Below are 18,443 nucleotides of genomic sequence, written 5' to 3'. Positions count from 1 at the left end.
AACAGCCAGCCAATCAAACAGTCCGAAATCAGATCATGAGTTAGAAATATCCAACAACATACAGACTAATTTGCATCTCATAAAAATGTATTTAAAGACCTGTGTTCTGACAGATGAGCACAATTCAAAACACATTGACGATGTCTCTTCAAATGGTGATGAAACATTTGCAACCAAATTGCCAAGCTCGGAGCTCAAACTAACAGCCTAATTACCAACCCAAGTCACTAATATTCAAACACATTTCAAACTTTCTTATGTCTAGCCTCTTCTTCCCAGTTTGGTACTGGTGATAAATGGAATGTTTAGAAAAAAATGTATCAGCTATTGGAAACAGGATTATGAGATTTCAGGAGGTTTCAGATTTATATTTAACTGATTTTGGATAAGGCTCATTTTGATTCAGACATTTGTTGGATGAATGCAAAACATACTTCTAGAAAATACTACATGCTTCATAAGCAAAGTTTACCACTGTACCTAAATTTATTTAGAAATGTCAGAACTATGCTTTTAATCCTTAAAAACAATTTTTAAAACTTAGCCTCATTTATAGTTCATGTCCTTAAACGTCTTTAATCATTTTGAAACTTTAGGTTAAATCACATTATGAGCCCTTTCTAGGCCAAATGGTCACTTATAAATACTGTTAATGTGTTTATGCCTCTTGGCTACATCTTTAATTGGCTCTGCATGCTTGGTAGTCATCAGTCAACTGGATAATAATCACAGAGTGAAGTGATATAACAAAGATAGGCAATGTTCTTTACTTATTTGAAACTATATAGACACACCTGCATATATAAAGATATAATTTAAGTTATTCCTATATAGATTTAAAATATTAGACTGAGGTGACTCTCTAACAACTGCACAACAATTGGATGCTTATGAATATTTTGAGTGTCAGTAATTTGAAAGTGATCTTGAAAGAAAAAAATAAAAATAAATGCTCTTGCTGCTCAAGAACTCAGAATCGCCAGAATGACCAGAAAGCCCAATGATATTTTAAAAAAGATTCCCAGGAGATACTGTTGTCTCCACTGGTGTGAAAATCCTTTTGATGCATGTTTGAAGTACATGTTGCCTGAGTAGCAAGCAATTATATCCATAAATTAGGTTAATGTGAAATTATCTGTATATTACAAACATAAATACAGATTATAATTATCTAATTTGTTTGTATTCAGAGAAGAAATATAGCTATTTTGGCATGGCTTTTTTAAAATACAGTAAGTGGGCATAACAATACTGGATGATGATAATAGAGTATTTTAGAAACAAATACTCTAAGATCTTCCAACCATCTATGTTCCTGCTCTTCTTATCATCTTATCACCATCTATGTTCCTGCTCTTCTCTTATTATCTTATTTCTCTAAGATCTTCCAACCATCTATGTTCCTGCTCTTCTTATCAATCATTATGACAATTGCAAATAACTAGTTTTTTTTAAAAAAAAAAAATCAATCTATTAATTGATCTAGAGATTAATTCTATGGAGGTTGATAGATAAACACAGTATTTCACAGCAGGGGTAATTTTTGTAAAGCAGTTAGGAAAACAAAAGAACTAAATACCTGGGTGATGAGAAATTGGTGATGTAACAAATCCAGAAGATGAAGCTTCCATGTTTATTGGCCTTCTGACTTGTGGAAATGAAGAATGCCTAACCACAGATGGATGTCGTAATAACCAATTATTTTCTGTACTTCTCCTGTGATAGACCTGTGTACAATTTTCAGCCCCATGAATACACAAGCTTTTACCTACCAAGAAGGAAAAGATGAAAGTTTATAGGAGGCAAACTTTGAATAACTATTACAAATTTTGGTGTAGAATCTGAAATGAAAAGTTTCAAAGAAATGAGTAAATTTTATGCTAATCTGGATTCATAATTTAAATCTGAACATTTCCCAGTTTTGAGAATTACTGTTGCAATATACAAAGTAGGTATACTTAAGTATCACTTCTTTATGAACACTCTCTTAGAGAACTTCCAGATGAATAGTTCCCGGGGTGGGATGCAAATATTTTTACTACCGGTTCTGTGGGCATGGCCATGTGACTGGGTGGGCATGGCTTTTTTGCTGCAGGAGCAGGGGGCCCCTCTGGTTTTTTTGCCTCCTGGGCCACAGGGAAGCCTCCTTTTTTTGCTCCCAGGAGGCTTCCGTGAGGCCCAGGAGGCAAAAAATGGAGCACAGGGGGGGAGTGCATCAGAGGAAGCCTTCTGGGCGAAGCAGTAAGACAGATCCTGGAACAGCTGATCATCAGAATAGCTGATTGTTGGGAGGAAAAAAAGAAAAAAGTAGCTGTTTTTTACAACCGGTTCGGCCGAATGGTAACATTTTTTACTACCAGTTCTCTCTTCAGTATGAAAAAAGGGGGATGGGAAACTGGCAAAATAACAATAGAGCTTATTTGCAGCTAATAAAATTCCCACATCTATGCAAATATTAAAGATACAAGATCCTGTCTCTTTTGCAGAACTTGTGGGAATCAGAAGGGGGAAAACCACTTTACATCTTATGATTACTCTCTTAGTGATTTTAAAAGATGGTAGCGGAATAATTTATCTATATTGGAGGAAAGGTCCTGAAAAGGAGCATATGAACTTCATTAACAACTTTCTGTCATTTTTTACCTTCAAAACCAAATCATTATGTCAGTGTATTTGCTCTCCTTATTTATAACCATAGTTATCAAATCAAATTTATTGTAATTAAAAAATCAACAGTCTTAGTTTATGTGTGTGTGTGTGTGTGTGTATACACACACTCCTTAATATTTCTTAAGGGAGTGACGAATCTATAGATGTAAATTAAAAATTGAATGTATTTACTTCCATTCACTTTTTATATCAGCCCTTACCATTGTAGAGATTCTAGATGTCTTTGACTACAAATTCCATTGTCCCACTGAAATCTCTATGGGTTGGGGAAGCTGGTACTAGCAAACTGGTAACAATAGAATCATAGCAAGCCTACACTTAAAATATTTGCACTGCTTAATCTGAGCAAAACTGACCATTTTGGAAATTATAACAAAACTGGTTCTAATATATTGCCGCCTATGACTAGGGAATAAATAGAAAATATCTGGCTTCATATATTTGGCCTGGGCTCATCTGGTCCATAGAAACTTAGAATCTAAGTCAGGGGTGTCAAACTCACACGGTTACATTGTTGTCATGTGACATATCGTGAATTTTTTTCCCCAGTGCTCGATGCATTTGGCCTGCAGGCTGCGAGTTTGACACCCCTGATCTAAGTGCTTGTCTTTGAAATAACAACAAGCCAATAGATATTGCTTGGGATTTTAAAAATCTTGAACAAAGACCTCTTAAGGCTCCTAAACAAATTCAACTCTAATGGAATAAAAGGATAAGTGTTTTTGTGAACTGGCAATTACTAAGAAAGGAGAAAGAAATGGATAATGACTAAAGAAGGTGCGGGTGGGGGGGAAGGGCTAGTATTTTTAAAATTTGTACACAGATGATCTTGTTTTAGGGCTGACTGGTAACTAACAGAGATATATAGACCTAAAAAAATTTCAAAAATTACCAACAATTTTTTTTAGAGAACTGAAACAGCTCCCTTATGAAGAAAGATTACAGCAATCAAGGCTCTTTAGTTTGAAACAAAGAAGGGTAATAGGAGATATGGTAGAGATATACAAAACATCATTTCCCCTTCCATTCAATTGTGTCAAATTCTTGGAGAATGCCAGGGCAGGTCCCTGCAGAAATATGAATACTGGTCAGATTAAATATTTAGTAATGCTGGTAGCTGTTTACTACAGTACCTTCTAAATTATACATAACCTGTCTTAAATATTGATTGATATTGGAAGAAGTTTAGTGTCCTTTAGTCCAGGTTTCCCAATGCATGCAAATGTCCTTTGTGTAAAACAAAATGCTGGACCAGATACGGATATGGCCTGATTACAGGGCACCCATTACATTCTTAAAATCTTGCTTTTCTATACTAACTTTAGCATCTGTATAGATTTTTAAATTCCATGCTATTTTTATCATCTTAAAATCACAAATAAATTTTTGTAAGCCCAAAGAGCTTTCCTTTTTTTAAAAACAAAAACAAATGCTTTAACTACATGCAATTCCTGCATAGACAAAAATAGGTTCAATTGCTGACTAGGAAAACTGAGCTAGACAATAACCAAGTTTATTGTCCTTAAAGTATGTTCACAAGTACATATTGTTTTAAATTAAAATACATTCAGAAAATTTCTCAATTTCTCCCTTTTTCAACAACCAAATTTTATTATCTGAATTTGCATTTGTCAGCATTTCCAACTTATATAAGTTGTATTTCCAACTTATGAGTTAACTTATAAGCATTATTATTTTCCTGTACAATTATTTAGTCTACTAATAAAATAGTTTGTAAATAAATCTAGCAGGATTTCCTATTTTTCCAACCCCAGAGAATATTGTTATATTTTACAGAGGTTGCCCATTCTCTCTATATGTTATACTCATAGCAATGCTGTCCATACATGTTGTCATTTTGCCTTTTTTAGATGTTGAAATCTTGTCAAAATTATACTCAGATAATAGTTTCTAAAAATATCTTAAAAAGTAAATATTATTTAAGATGTTTAGTTTTGTAGCCTGTAAAGTCCTATTTGAGCACACCACCAAATTTCAGTTGTGTAATAGAATCTGATTGGAGCCCCTACAAGGCCCCGCGTGGCCTATTTTCAGCTTCTCCGGCTTCCAGCAGCACTCTGCTGGCCAAGCACCCTTGTTCTAGATACTGTCCAAAAATGTTTCATCTTTGACATTAAGGAAGTAAAAAGCAGACATATAAACATAGGTTCAAATGTACTTCCCCCAATATTTTTATAATACCTGAATTAACCTTCAGTATTAAATATAGAACTCAGTTTATGTTTAGTTACTAAAATTTTAACACAATCAGAAGCAAACTGGAATATCAGAAATAAGGTTTTATATTTGCTTCATATAAAGGCTATCAAATTAAAACAGTAAACTCATAAGTAACATACAGCATTTCAGCTTGATTAAGACCTTTGAATAACTAGATTTTGGCTAAAATTCAGCCAATTAAGCAAAAAAACATCTTTGGATCCATAAATCATAAAGGTAAAAAAATGTTGCTATTTGCAAAATTTTCATTGTACAGGATGATGCCAACATTCTATAACAGCAATTGATTTTCTTCATAATTTATTCAAGAGTTTATATCATTAATTTTTATTATATTGCAATATATGCAATATACATCCTCTAAGGATTTATTTCAATTGGAGCATTTCCAATTAGATATTGAATAAAAATTCTGTATTTATGAAATAAGTAAAAAGTTTAGTTTCTGCATACAAGCAACTGTCACCTCGTTCTGTTATTGAAAGAGCTCGCCTGTGTGCTTTTTGGTCACAGTTAAGTCTATGTTCAGTGGGAATTACAAATAGTCTTGAACAGGATTGAAGTACTAGGTGTATTATTTCTGTACTCCATTTTTAAAATAATTGTTTTTCAAAATCACTTAAAATTTTAAGCAAATGTTTAGAATTACCTGAGATTATACCCAAGTATCCAAATTAAGTCATTTTGTATTATGCCAAACTTATATGAACATCCACTTAATCAAAAGAACTGTGTAATTATTTGGAAAAGGTACTGCATTAGCAATATTGCATACTGCTTTCCCCAATTACATTATGGATGACGAAAGATGAAAAAGTGACATATGTTAACATTATATTAGAATCTCAAGGAATTTTTTGTACCATTAAATCTGTGCAATAGACTTTTTTAATGATCTGATTTCTTAAAAAGGATTGAAATTTTGTCATCCTTACAGTCAAAAACAGTATAGGATAATTCACTTTTTACATAATGTAAGTCAGCTTCTATGATATAAACATATTTAAACAGGAAAAGATGCAGCATCTACTGAAAGGTTATTTCCACAGTAGTAATGACTTCATGTCATTTCACTGATGGATTTGTGAATATTAATGTCTGTTAAAATAGAAAATATCTGATAATAAATATTAAAAGTTAATTGTTTAGTGTCAAAACATTTGTGGTAAAGGCTCAAATTTATCAATGGGAAAAAAATATATTATGTTAAAAAGAACTAAAATTCAGCTGTTTTTTAGTCTGTTGTTTTTATCAGTCCATGAATTGAGAAAGCAGCCTCACTAATTGCAGAGTTTTGTTTCAACTGAATAACTATAAACAATAAGACTATAAATAAAGATATATTAAAATATATATTTTACACATCTACAAAAGCCTTCCATTTTTGGCAGGCATCACATAAAGATATCCCTTATGTACAGATATATGAAACTGTGGATAAAAAAGTGCAAATAGTAAAACTGCCCATAATTATCTTTTCTGAAAAGAGATGAATGCATTAAAATGTAATTTAATTATATGCTACCAAGTTGATGTTGACTGTTAGTGACCATAGAGATTTTCTTCATGATGAACTGTCTCTTAGGTCTCTCAATGATAAAAAATGTGAATGATGGCAATTAAATCATCACATTAATACTTTGCAAAACTTAAACTTTTCAATCTGTTTTCCTAGGTTTATACATGTACATTTTAGAAACTGTAATAGATTCCACTGTATTCATAATTTAAAGCACATAGATAATTTAATGAATTGAGAAAAATTATCATTAAACTTGCTGATCTTTACAATCTACTGTTTTCACTCTCAGTAATTTTTCATGTCTCTATCAATACAAGGGATTCATGTGTCTATCAATTCAAGGTAAATACAATACAAGGTAAAATTAAACAAATAGCAATTTTTATAAAACAAGTATTCTTATTTTAAAAATTTAGCACTAAGCCTATAATAAATATTTGAACTGATTTCCTGACTTCGTTTCCAAAATCAAAACACATAGCTGCTGCTGCTACATATGCTAAGGGCCTGATTGTTTTGATACCACAGCTATTTCTTTCCCCAGAAAAATACCTCTGTTCACTGAAGATGCAAACAGGCTAGAATTGCTGGCTACATCCTTAATTTCCATGCTGCATTTGTATCATGTTGGGCTGAATGCATTTGCATGGATTTAACCTTTGGGAATACGGCCAAAGAAGAGACGGTATTTGCAAAACCGTAATCCTATACGCTTTAATAAATACTAAGCCATAATTGCAATCTCCAATACCAAACTAAGTTCCTCTTGGGCATCCCACAATTTTTTCTTCTGCAAAAAAATGTAAGCCAACTCTCTAAAATCCACACTTTCTGCTGATGCCTACACTGCTTGTTGATATGTATTGAAAAAATCCATTCAGTCTTTTAATAGTTGTTATGTTTCCTTGGATAATAAATATCAACCTTCCCTCTGACTATACATCTCAACTAGCATTATAAAAACTTACATCTTTGATCTAAACTAAAACCTTAAAAAGCTTTGTTTTTCATCTTTCTTAGATGAAGCCCCAGTATTATTACTTGAGCTGATTGACTTCAGATAAATATGGACCAGCAGTATTTCAATCCTTCCAAATGATTTTTTTTTTTTTGCATAATTAGGTATTTACTCAAAACTATTATAGGAATGGACAACACACATGCAGCTAATGGGCTGCATGTGGCCACCAAGTTCAATTTCAACAGTCACAAACTTTCCATGGAGAATCCAGTCACTTTCTCTCAGACCTTGAAAGCAGCCAATCGCAAACCACTTTTAAAAACCTTGCCAAGAAAACTGCAGGGACTTGTCCAGGCAGTCTCTGCAAATAAGATAGAATTGAATAGAAGAAAGAAATGTATAATGTACAAAAATTATAGAGAGTTGGACCCAAGTTAGAATTTTTTCTCTTAAAAATAAGTCCAAATATGGAAAAGCCTATTATCCAAATACCCATGCATACTTCTTTGACATTTGGTAGATAAATTTCATTATGGTCTAATAAATATCAGCCTTTTATGAATTTATTATGATGGTCAATAGGAGATAGAACAGAATTCTTTATTGGCCAAGTGTGATTGGACACACAAGGAATTTGTCTTGGTGCATATGCTCTCAGTATACATAAAAGATACATTGGTCAAGAGTCAAGAATTATAAGGTACTACACTTAATAATAGTCATAGGGTACAATAAGCAATCAAATCATACTAGGAAACAATCAATAAAAATTGTTAGGATACAAGCAACAAGGTTACAGTCATAAGTGGGAGAAGATGGGTGAAAGGAAGGATGGGAGGATTAATAGTAATAGTAATGACAGTGTTGAGGGAACTATTTATTTAGCAGAGTGATGGCATTTGGAGAAAAACTGTTCTCGTGTCTAATTGTTCTGGTGTGCAGTGCTCTATAGCATCATTTTGAGGGTAGGAGTTGAAACAGTTTATGTCCAGGATGTGAGGGGTCTATAAATATTTTCATAGCCCTCTTTTTGACTCGTGCAGTATACTATGTTGTCTAGTATTGTAAGAGGTAGTAGTATGGGAGGGTTTCTCCTAAAGTCTACCACCATTTCTATGGTTTTGAGTGTGTTCAGTTCCAGATTGTTCCAGTCACACCACGAGGCAAGTTTATAACCTCCCATCTGTATGCAGATTCGTCATTGTCTTGAAGGAGACCAATCACTGTTATATCATCTGCAAACTTCAGTATTTTAACAGATGGATCATTTGAGATGCAGTCATTGGAATATAGGGAGAAGTGGAGAAAGCACACAGCCTTGTGGGGGGCTGTGCTAATTGTACAGGTATCAGATATGATTCTGTCTAGCTTCACCTGCTGCTTCCTGTCTAGTTAGGAAGCTTATGATCCACTTACAAGTGTGTTCAGCTACCGCTTGCTGGTTTAGTTTAGTTAGAAGAACGTCTGGAATGATGGTATTGAATGCTGAGCTAAAGTTTACAAAGAGGACCCTTGCGTAAGTATTTGGAGGTTCAAGGTGTTGTAGGATGTAGTGCAGAGCCATATTAACAGCATCATCTGTCAATCTATTTGCTTGGTGTGCAAATTTCATGGGATCTAACAGTGGATCCGTGATGGTTTTCAGGTGGGACAGCACTAGCCTTTCAAAGGTTTTCATAACTACAGATGTTAGAGCAACTGGTCTGTAGTCATTCAGTTCCCTGATGGGGAGCATCTTTGGTACTGGGATGATAGTAGAGCGTTTGAAGCAAGAAAGAACAAAGCACATCTCTAGTGATTTATTGAAGATCCGGGTGAAGATGGGGGCCAATTGGTTAGCACAGACTTTTAAGCAAGAAGGAGTTATCTTGTCTGGGCCTGGTGCTTTTCCTGGCTTTTGTCTGTGAAATAGATGTTACACTTCTTTTTCTGTGATCACCAGAGGTTGTGAACCCAATGGGTTGGGATCAGTTGTGGGAGCTCTGGCTGTTGTTGTGTTTGATGGGGGGTTGTAGAGATAGGTGGCTGTAGTTTCCTTTCAAACTGCAGTAAAACACATTCAGGTCATCTGCTAGTTGATTTCCTTCTGCCTGGGAAGGAGGTTTGCTGAGACAAAAATGTTCATTTCCAAATCTTACTTTGGATGTGTGGTTGAGTCAAGCTGAATTGGACTGATCTGACAGAGCCTGAAGACATGAAGTCTGATTGTTTACAATGTCATCTCAGTTCAAATTGCTTATACTAAAATACAACTAAAGCTTTATTTTATTTATTTATTTATTTATTTTATTTGTCAAGCAATTATAAGATAACAGATATAAGTATAAACATAGTTATGAATACATGAAATGGATACATATAAGAAAAATAAAAAGAAACAATAGGACAGGGACGGTAGGCTTTATCTATGACAACATCAACACAAATCCCACAATTATTACAAGGGTGTTTTAAGCATTTAAACTGACTTTTTAAAGTAAAACTTGACATCATGCTATTTATTTACAGTGACTTCAATTTACTCACTCAATGTAAAACATACGTTTTTCATTATTTCTGTAGCACCAATCTGTGCAGTGGAAACTTGCAGAAAGAATTAACACCATGCTGTGCAGCAAAGCACTACCTTACATGCTGTGAGAGCTAAAACCTACAGTAGATCCTCTGAAGCTACCTGTCAATTAAAAGCACTGATACCAATAAATATTTAAATAATACTATTATGGTAGCCCCTATTTTTTTTGCTTTTGCTTTCATATTTAATGAAGGCTTATCTCTCAGTGAGCTCTACTACAGATATGGTGTCTGTTAATCAGCATGAATGATTGTCTCCCTGAGCTTAGGGACTTTTTCTGCCATTGTCAAATAGAGCTTTAAACTCTGTGATGGATATTGTCTTTTTAATTTTTGCATTTCCAACATAAAAATAATAGACTTTATAAAAGAAATGCTGTATCTCATGTCTCACACATGCTTCTAGAGCTTCAGATGGAAGCAGAACCGTAACTGCTGCTGCTGTTGTTGCTGGATTAAGATCCTATTTCTTTTAGCCTCACTAGCTACCACCCTTCTGTTTTAGTTCATTGGGCAAATGTGGCCTTAATGAAGAGCTTGCTAGCTTGTGTCTAGTACAGGTAGTCTTTGACTTACAATCACAATTGAGTCCAATATTTCTGTTGTTAAAGTGAATCAGTTGTTAATTCAATTTTGCCCCATTTTATGACCTTTCTTGCCACAGTTGTTAAGAGAATCTCTTCAGTTGTTAAGTTAGTAACTCGGTTGTTAAGTGAACCTGGCTTCCCCATTAACTTTGCTTGTCAGAAGATTGCAAAAAGTGATCACATGACCCCTAGACACTGCAACCATCATAAATATGAGTCAGTTAGCAAGTATCTGAATTTTTTTTTTAAATTTTATTGGTTTTTAAAAACAAACATAAACAAACAAAACATAAAAACATCAAGCTATCTTCCATAGGTGTACATACAGTGTGCCGGTTGGTTTACAAATTGTTTTGTGCTTCCATTTCGTAGTCTTCAATTACAATTACATTACATATAATCTCATATTGTCAATCAAAAATTAAATACCTTAGTATCATTATTAATCAATCATTTGACTATACTTTTATTCATTCATGTTTTACAAGATAACCATAATTTACTTAATTTATTTTATAACAGTTCATATTATCATCCCAAATCTATCCTAAAATCATTTTGTAGTTATAATAAGAGAGAAGTACATCTTTATATATTTATTATTTTCTAAAAATCTACATATTTCATTACTGTACTTTGTTGTCTAACCATTGATAGAAAAGATCCCAAATTTTATAAAATTGTCTATCCTCCTGTTCTCTAATTTCAAATGTCAATCTACTCATTTCGGCACATTCCAATATTTTCTTAATGATTTCCTCCTGTGATGGTATTTTCTCATTTTTCCAGTTTTTAGCAAATACAATCCTGGCCGCTGTTAATACTTTTACAATCAGGTATTTCAAGTCTTTACTATATATTTCAGGTAAAATTCCCAATAAAAATATCTCTGGTTTCAAGTCTATATGTTTTTTTGTCATTTTTTCCAACCACATGTGGATTTTAGTCCAGTATTTTTTAGCATCCGCACAAGTCCACCACATATGGTAATATGAGCCAGGTGTCTGATGACATTTCCAACATTTTTCAGATTTATTCTTGAACATTCTTGCTATTCTTGTCAGAGGAAAATGCCACCTGTAAAACATCTTATACAAATTTTCTTTATATGCTGTTGACATTGTCATTTTATAATTTTGAGACCACAATTTTTACCATTTCTCTAAATCAATCCCATATCCAAAATTCTTCCCCCAAGCAATCATTGTTTCTTTAACTTGTTCTTCTTCTAGTTTAATTTCTAATAGATATCCATATAATTTTTTAATCACCTTTTCATCAGTACCTGTCAAAATCTTATCTAAGTCAGTCAATTTATCATAGAAACCTTCTGTTTTTAGCAAGTATCTGAATTTTGATCATGTGACCATGGAGATGCTGCATGATCATAAGTGTAAAAAATGGTCATAAGTCACTTTTTTCAGTGTCGTAACTTTGAACAGTAAGTCAAGGACCGCCTGTACAAGTAGATATAAGTTAGTACTGAACTAGCTGAAGAATTCAGATACTGAACTAGCTGAAGAACTGTAATATCCATTTTTATTTGTTTTGTTGCTGTTGTTTAATTATATGAGCTGCCCAGAGTCACAAATGTGAGATGAATGGCTAGATTAATCAAATAAATAAAGTGAGTGAAGAGCTGGATTTATTCAACTATGCCCATAATAACAATGAACTTCATTTCACAAAACTCAAAAGGAATCACTGTTCACTTTTTTTTTTCAATCCACTCATCTACTTGAGTTGTCAAAGCTTCCTTTTACTTGAATCTTCTCCAATTTGGTGCCCTCCATGCATTTCGGGCTGCAGTTCCCATAATCTCTAGCCAGCATGACCCATGCTGTTTAGGGCTAATAAGAATCACAGTTTAACACATAAATTAATTGGACAGGGGAAGGCTTTGTTTTATTCAAATGTAACAAAGGAAAAATCTTCATGATGCTGTTAAAAATAGAAACAAGGTGTTTCTTGCTTATATACATATTGCTGCTGTTATAGTTATTAGCTGGTCACTGCACGCAATAGGAAGAGAACATGTCACAGTAATCCCTATTCTATTTTTCAGTAAATGACTATATGATCAATTATTTTGATTATATAAAACATAATTTTATTCCTTTTGACAGGATACTTTGTTTGATCTTAACAATCTCCTGCAAGTGTTTATACACCTTGCTATACACACTTGTTGCGAGGAAGTGTGTTGCACATAAAGAGGGATACCTGCTACCATTTTAAGATGACATGTTGATGGGTTAACTTTAAATTTCTCTGGGTTCTAGTAATGAAGTATAAGATTAGTAATACAGTGCAATCCTTTGAGTATAGCATAAAAAAACATTCTTAGTTCACCTAAGCAAAATGCAATTTTCATCCCATGCACTAACTGTGAAGTACATGAACACATTTTTGGTTGGGACTAAAGAGGACTTCTATGATATAGAACATGCCTGAAGCATAAGAATTATTCATTTTTCTAGTATTCTGACAAATAAATACACTGAAAATAATACTTTCACACAATACCAAGTGTAAGTTGGAGATGTACTAGCTAAAATAATTCTACTAATCCTATCAAGCAAACTCCAAAGGCTGCTTTATCTACAATTTAGGAATTGTATTTTAGATCTCTAGTTTAAAATGTGATTTTTTCTGAAGTACAAAAACATGCACACAGTCTATTATAGGAAGTCCCCACTCTATGTTTTACAAAATACATGTAGTTACATACCTTGTTTCCCCCACCTTCTTCCTACATTGTTTTTAAAATTATTACTGCAATTCAGATATTAAAATATCTCTCATCCCATTTTCAGGCAACAATCTTTTTCTGAAGAAAGGTTCTTAAGAATAAAAATTGTATTTTATAGTAAGACTAATAAAACATGTTGCTTCAATGTACGTTTGCATCCTATTTACAATTATTTAACAGAAAATGATTTCCCATTTTTCCTGAATGGCTATATATGCATGGCACCAGAATCAACTTAACCATGGCCTTTTCAACCCAACCATCAAGATCCATATGACACATTACACTCTAAACTAAACGATATAGGTTCAGTGTACACTCAGAGCTAAACTGTGGTTGCCTAGTTTATTGACCAGTATATTAGAATCACAGAATTTTGGTGTTGGAAGATATCCAAAGATCATTTAATCCAATCCTTATGGTGTGAACACAGTTGGTGTAGATACTTATAGTTGGGAGGACCTTTGGATCTTAAGAATCGTCTGTACTGCATATCAGCTGGGGAATTCTGTACCTGTCAACAGTGGTGTCCCCCAAGGCAGTGTTTTAAGACCAACTCTCTTCATACTCTATATAAATGACCTCTGTGATCATATTAAGAGCAACTGTATTCTTTTTGCTGATGATGTAAAGCTATTCAACACCACACACAATACTACTACCCTCCAAAAAGACCTTGACTATGTATCAGAATGGTCAATCAAATGGCAACTTCAAATCTCAACAAATAAATGCTCTGTCTTACATATTGGCAAAAAAAATCAGAAAATAAAATACAAGCTGAATAGTCAAGACCTTGTTGAGGATCCAAACTCTGTCAAGGACCTTGGAGTACTCATCTCTAATGATCTAAGTGCTAGAGCCCACTGTACATAGCCAAAAAGGCATTAAGAGTTGTTAATCATTCTAATCCTACGTAGCTTCTTCTCTGGTAATATCACACAGAGCATACAAAACATTTGCTAGACCAATACTCGAATACAGCTCATCAGTCTGGAACCCATATCATGTATCTGATATTCACACAATTGAGAAAGTCCAGAAATATTTCACAACAAGAGTTCTCCCCTCCTCTACTCATTGCAGAATACCATATGCCACCAGACTTGAAATTCTAGACATAGAAAATCTAGAACTACGCTGCCTTCGGTCCGATCTAAATATAGCATATAAAGTCATACATTGCAGTGTCCTACCTTCAGCTTCAATCATAACAATACAAGAGCACACAATAGATACAAACTCAAGGTTAACCGCACCAAACTTGATTGCAGAAAATACGACTTCAGCAACAGAGTGGTCAATGTTTGGAATACTCTACCTGACTCTGTGGTTTCTTCCCCAAACCCCAAAAACTTTAACCTTAGACTGTCTACTATTGACCTCACCCCTTTCCTAAGAGGTCTCTGGGTGGCGTGCATAAGCGCACCAACGTGCCTACCATCCCTGTCCTATTGTTTCTTTTTATTTTTCTTATAAGTATCCATTCACAACCAGCTGTTTTCCAGATATATTGGACTACAAGATTGCAGATTTTCTGTTCAACACAGTGAATGAACCATTGTTCAAAATATCTGAAAGATGACTTAAGTTGGGAAAGGCTGCTGGGAATAATGATCTTTGATAATAGAATTAGGAACTTTTATTATGTTCAGGAAAATGAATACTATTCCATAAACTGCATTACCTGCATTACACTTCAGATAAGAAATTTAAACTACATGCTACCGTACTTAAAGAATCTCCAGAGATGCCTCTTTTGTTCCTTTGATTTTCCATGTTCATTTACTCAAAAAGAAGTACCATTAAGTAGAAAGTTAACTCTCAAACAGGAAAACATATGATTGTAAAATGCATTATGTAAGCCCATTATCTCACTGCTGTTGCATCATTAATCCATTAATAAATACCAAATCATGAATGCATAGGTCTGCACTCCAGCCTATAGCTGATGACAGTACCTAGCCTATCTTACTTGAACCCACAAAACAGAATTAGATTATTTATTATTTTGATAGGAGACCATGAAGAAATCCCATGGCTGTGCGAACAATGAAAAAATCTGGAAGAAGGCAGACGCAAATCCATTTTGTAGTTGAGCCAAGAACATGACCTGGATTGTAAATTTGGTAACCACTAATTGATGCTGACTAAGGGAAATATTTACTTTTGTACCTACTGAATCTCCACAGCACAAATCCAAGAGATCACTAAATGGCAGCAAAGGATTGGCGTTTTCTGTCCCTTTGATGCCATTTAGTGATTGTCTGAATGTCTGCAACCCAAATCTTGCAATTAGACTAGCCAACACTGGGCTTGGCTAGTCTAGTGAAGAGAAGGGGAGACATGATAGCAGTCTTCCAATATTTGAGGGGCTGCCACAGGGAGGAAGGGGTCAAGCTATTTTCTAAAGCGCCTATAGGCCAGATAAGGAATAACGGATGGAAACTGAACAAGGAGAGATTCAACCTGGAAATAAGGAGAAGCTTTCTGACAGTGAGAACAATCAACCAATGAAACAGCTTGCCCTTGGAAGTTGTGGGAGCGCCATCACTTGAGACCTTCAAGAAGAGATTGGACTGCCACTTGTCAGAAATGGTGTAGGGTCTCCTGCTTGGGTGAGGGTTGGACTAGATGACCTATAAGGTCCCTTCTAACTCTGATTATCTGTAAAAACTCTGCTTTCAAACCTCCAGAAAAAGAGGGGAAAATAGATAAAATATGGGCAGGCATTTCATTTCCTAAGATGTGATGTATGCTATCCAAGGTAGCAGCTGTGGTCTTCTGCTGAGCAGCCAGTACAATGTGACCCTCAGTTGCCCAGGAGCCAAGTATGCTGGTGGAAGAATGATTCATATGAAAAACAGCAAATACTTTTGACAGGAAGCACATGGATTCCCATCAACGTATCTTTGATCCAAATACTGCATATTAAGCTCAAAATATCTGAATTAAAGTTCTAGTTTTTATTTTGTGGCACTTTGAGGATTTATTATTGTTTATGATAAATTATCTTATTGAAATCGTTAAACATTGTGGAAAAATATTGTGATAAATGATTTCACAGTAAATTATATACAAGTGTTTATTTTTTAACAGGAAGTAAGGAAAATGTAAGGACTTGCTATTCCAGAAAGCTGCTGTTCTGTATTGTATAATGATTCAGTTCTGCTTTTTACTAAACACCCCACATATTCAAGTTAAAGTTGCACTAACTGTCAAAGTAGGGTCAGAACAATTACATTCTCCATTACAATTCCATTATGCACCCTTTTCTTTCTTCTGAAGAGCTGCAACACATTTCAACTTTTCAGATTAAAAACAAAACAACCACAGGATTACAAATCTACACAACCTACTGGATCAAATAGCTTTGCTTTCAGCTCGGGGCTATTTTGCTTTGTGGAATGGGCTGTAATCTGGCATACAGAAACCAGCAGTAATCTCCAAACACACCATTTTATTTTCGCGGGATTTCTCTGTATTGTTCTAGCACACAGCAAACGCTTCTTCCATGCCTCCTCAGTCAAGGACAAACGGGATTTCAAGCGAGGGGCTTCTGCAGGGTTGCGAGGAACAAAATCAGAAGGAAACTGCATTGACTTCAACCAAGTACCTGAAGAAAACGGGCCAGCAAACGAAGGGCGCGAGGCTTAAGTGATCCGGAGGGGTGAGAGCGAGGAGGAGGAGGAGGAGGAAGGGGAGGTAGACAGCACTGCAGCAAATACCGTACACCTCCATCTATGCAAACCCGCCACTTACCACACGAATCGGAACAACGGAGGGAAAAAAGCAGCTTAGGAAAGGAGGCGTCCTTTAGAAAGACGATCTTAACGGGACGAGATTCAAGCAAAGCTCCGGCCAATAGTCACCTGGTTCTGCAGGACGAAGGCAAAGCGAAGGAGGCGAGATGCAAGACTCAACACATACACATCTACCAAACCTGTCAGCGGCGATTCGCGGTGCGGCAGTGGCCAATGTGGGGCGCAAGGCTCTGCCCCTGGAGCACTGCAGCTAAACGCAGGCAATTGGGTCCTCTCTCGCTGGGACACAAGCCGAAGCTCCGCGGCGGGGATTCTTGCTTTGCCCTGCCGCCTTCCTAAATTCGCGACTATTTGCGCGCGCGTGCGTTTGTCTATATGTGTGTGTATGTGTGTAGGGGAGAGGCGGGGGCGCGCGCCCCTCTGTGGAGCTGAGGAAAAAGTGGCGGGAGCGACCTCGCCAGCATCAGGCTTCTTGCTCGGTCGGCCGTTGCCAAGAGCCCTGGCAGCTCGGCACTGAGGCTAGCAAGCCCCGCGCACACCTTTGCCAGGCTGGGGTCGGAAGACGGCTGAAGCGCCGCTTTCCTGGCCTCCCCGAGGCGTTCGCTGGCTGCCCGCTGGCTCTCCTATCTGAGGAGGGGATCCGAAGCCCCTGCGGTCCGAATGATTTGGAGTCAGCCGCATTATTTCTCCCCCACGCCGCAGTCATCCCGGAGCCAGGAGAGGACAAGGTGTTACAGGCAGAAATGCAGAATTAAATTTAAATATTTTACAGAAAATAAATACACGTCTTACAATAGGGACTTTAGGCTTTGTTTTTCTGTTTGCAAATACTGTACAACAATCACATCACAACTGGAAATCCAGGGTCATAACAAACTCCATCCTTCAGCCCTGATGCAATAGGAATGCATGTATTTCCAACTGAGTTCATCCAGAAAGTCTGGATTCAGTTTAATTCTTACTTTGTATATCATGGAATCTAAAGTGAGAACATGGCTTGCACATTTGCAGGCAAAATAAAATAATTTTTACAGAAGAAATAAGAAAAGTGTCCATCTCATGGATGGAAGTACATTGGTACCATTAAAAAATACTTATTATTTTTTTAAAAAGTTACCTGATACTTCAAAATTTTATATAAGTATAACTAGAATCTTGCTTCTCAATTGTAGGGTAAAATGTTAGAATTTCAGATTCCGAATAACCTTTTACAAATAGCATGTTTCACTCACTTAAAAATAAACTTAATAATATTAGCAAAAGTATCTGGATTTAAATCTAAAATAGAATGTTTTGACACATGAAAAATAGTTTCCATATTGCTGCAGTTGCAATTCCTAAAATAGTGATTCATCAGTTTCAAAGGCTAATG

General features: G+C 35.5%; 1 protein-coding gene across 2 annotated transcripts in view; it reads right to left on the bottom strand.

Moving 5' to 3' along the window:
• The window catches only part of ANO4 (anoctamin 4), a 93,490-nt gene that overhangs the window by 66,843 nt on the left and 8,204 nt on the right, over positions 1-18,443 (bottom strand). The window contains exons 1-2 of one of the 2 annotated variants that reach the window (XM_087968166.1): positions 17,180-17,395; positions 1,580-1,768 (exon numbers count right to left, since the gene is read on the bottom strand). In XM_087968166.1, coding sequence (XP_087824292.1) covers positions 1,580-1,631 — 52 coding nt within the window. In that variant the 5' untranslated portion in view covers positions 1,632-1,768; positions 17,180-17,395. Of the gene's footprint in view, positions 1-1,579; positions 1,769-17,179; positions 17,396-18,443 lie in introns of those variants that run through there. The other variant, XM_087968165.1, reaches the window with a different exon arrangement.

The sequence above is a fragment of the Notechis scutatus genome, chromosome 6 (genome assembly GCF_049901735.1).
Source record: "Notechis scutatus isolate UNSWTSFEM ecotype Mainland chromosome 6, rNotScu1.2, whole genome shotgun sequence".
In the NCBI taxonomy this organism is placed as follows: domain Eukaryota; kingdom Metazoa; phylum Chordata; class Lepidosauria; order Squamata; family Elapidae; genus Notechis; species Notechis scutatus.
This window is presented reverse-complemented; position numbering and strand designations above follow the sequence as displayed.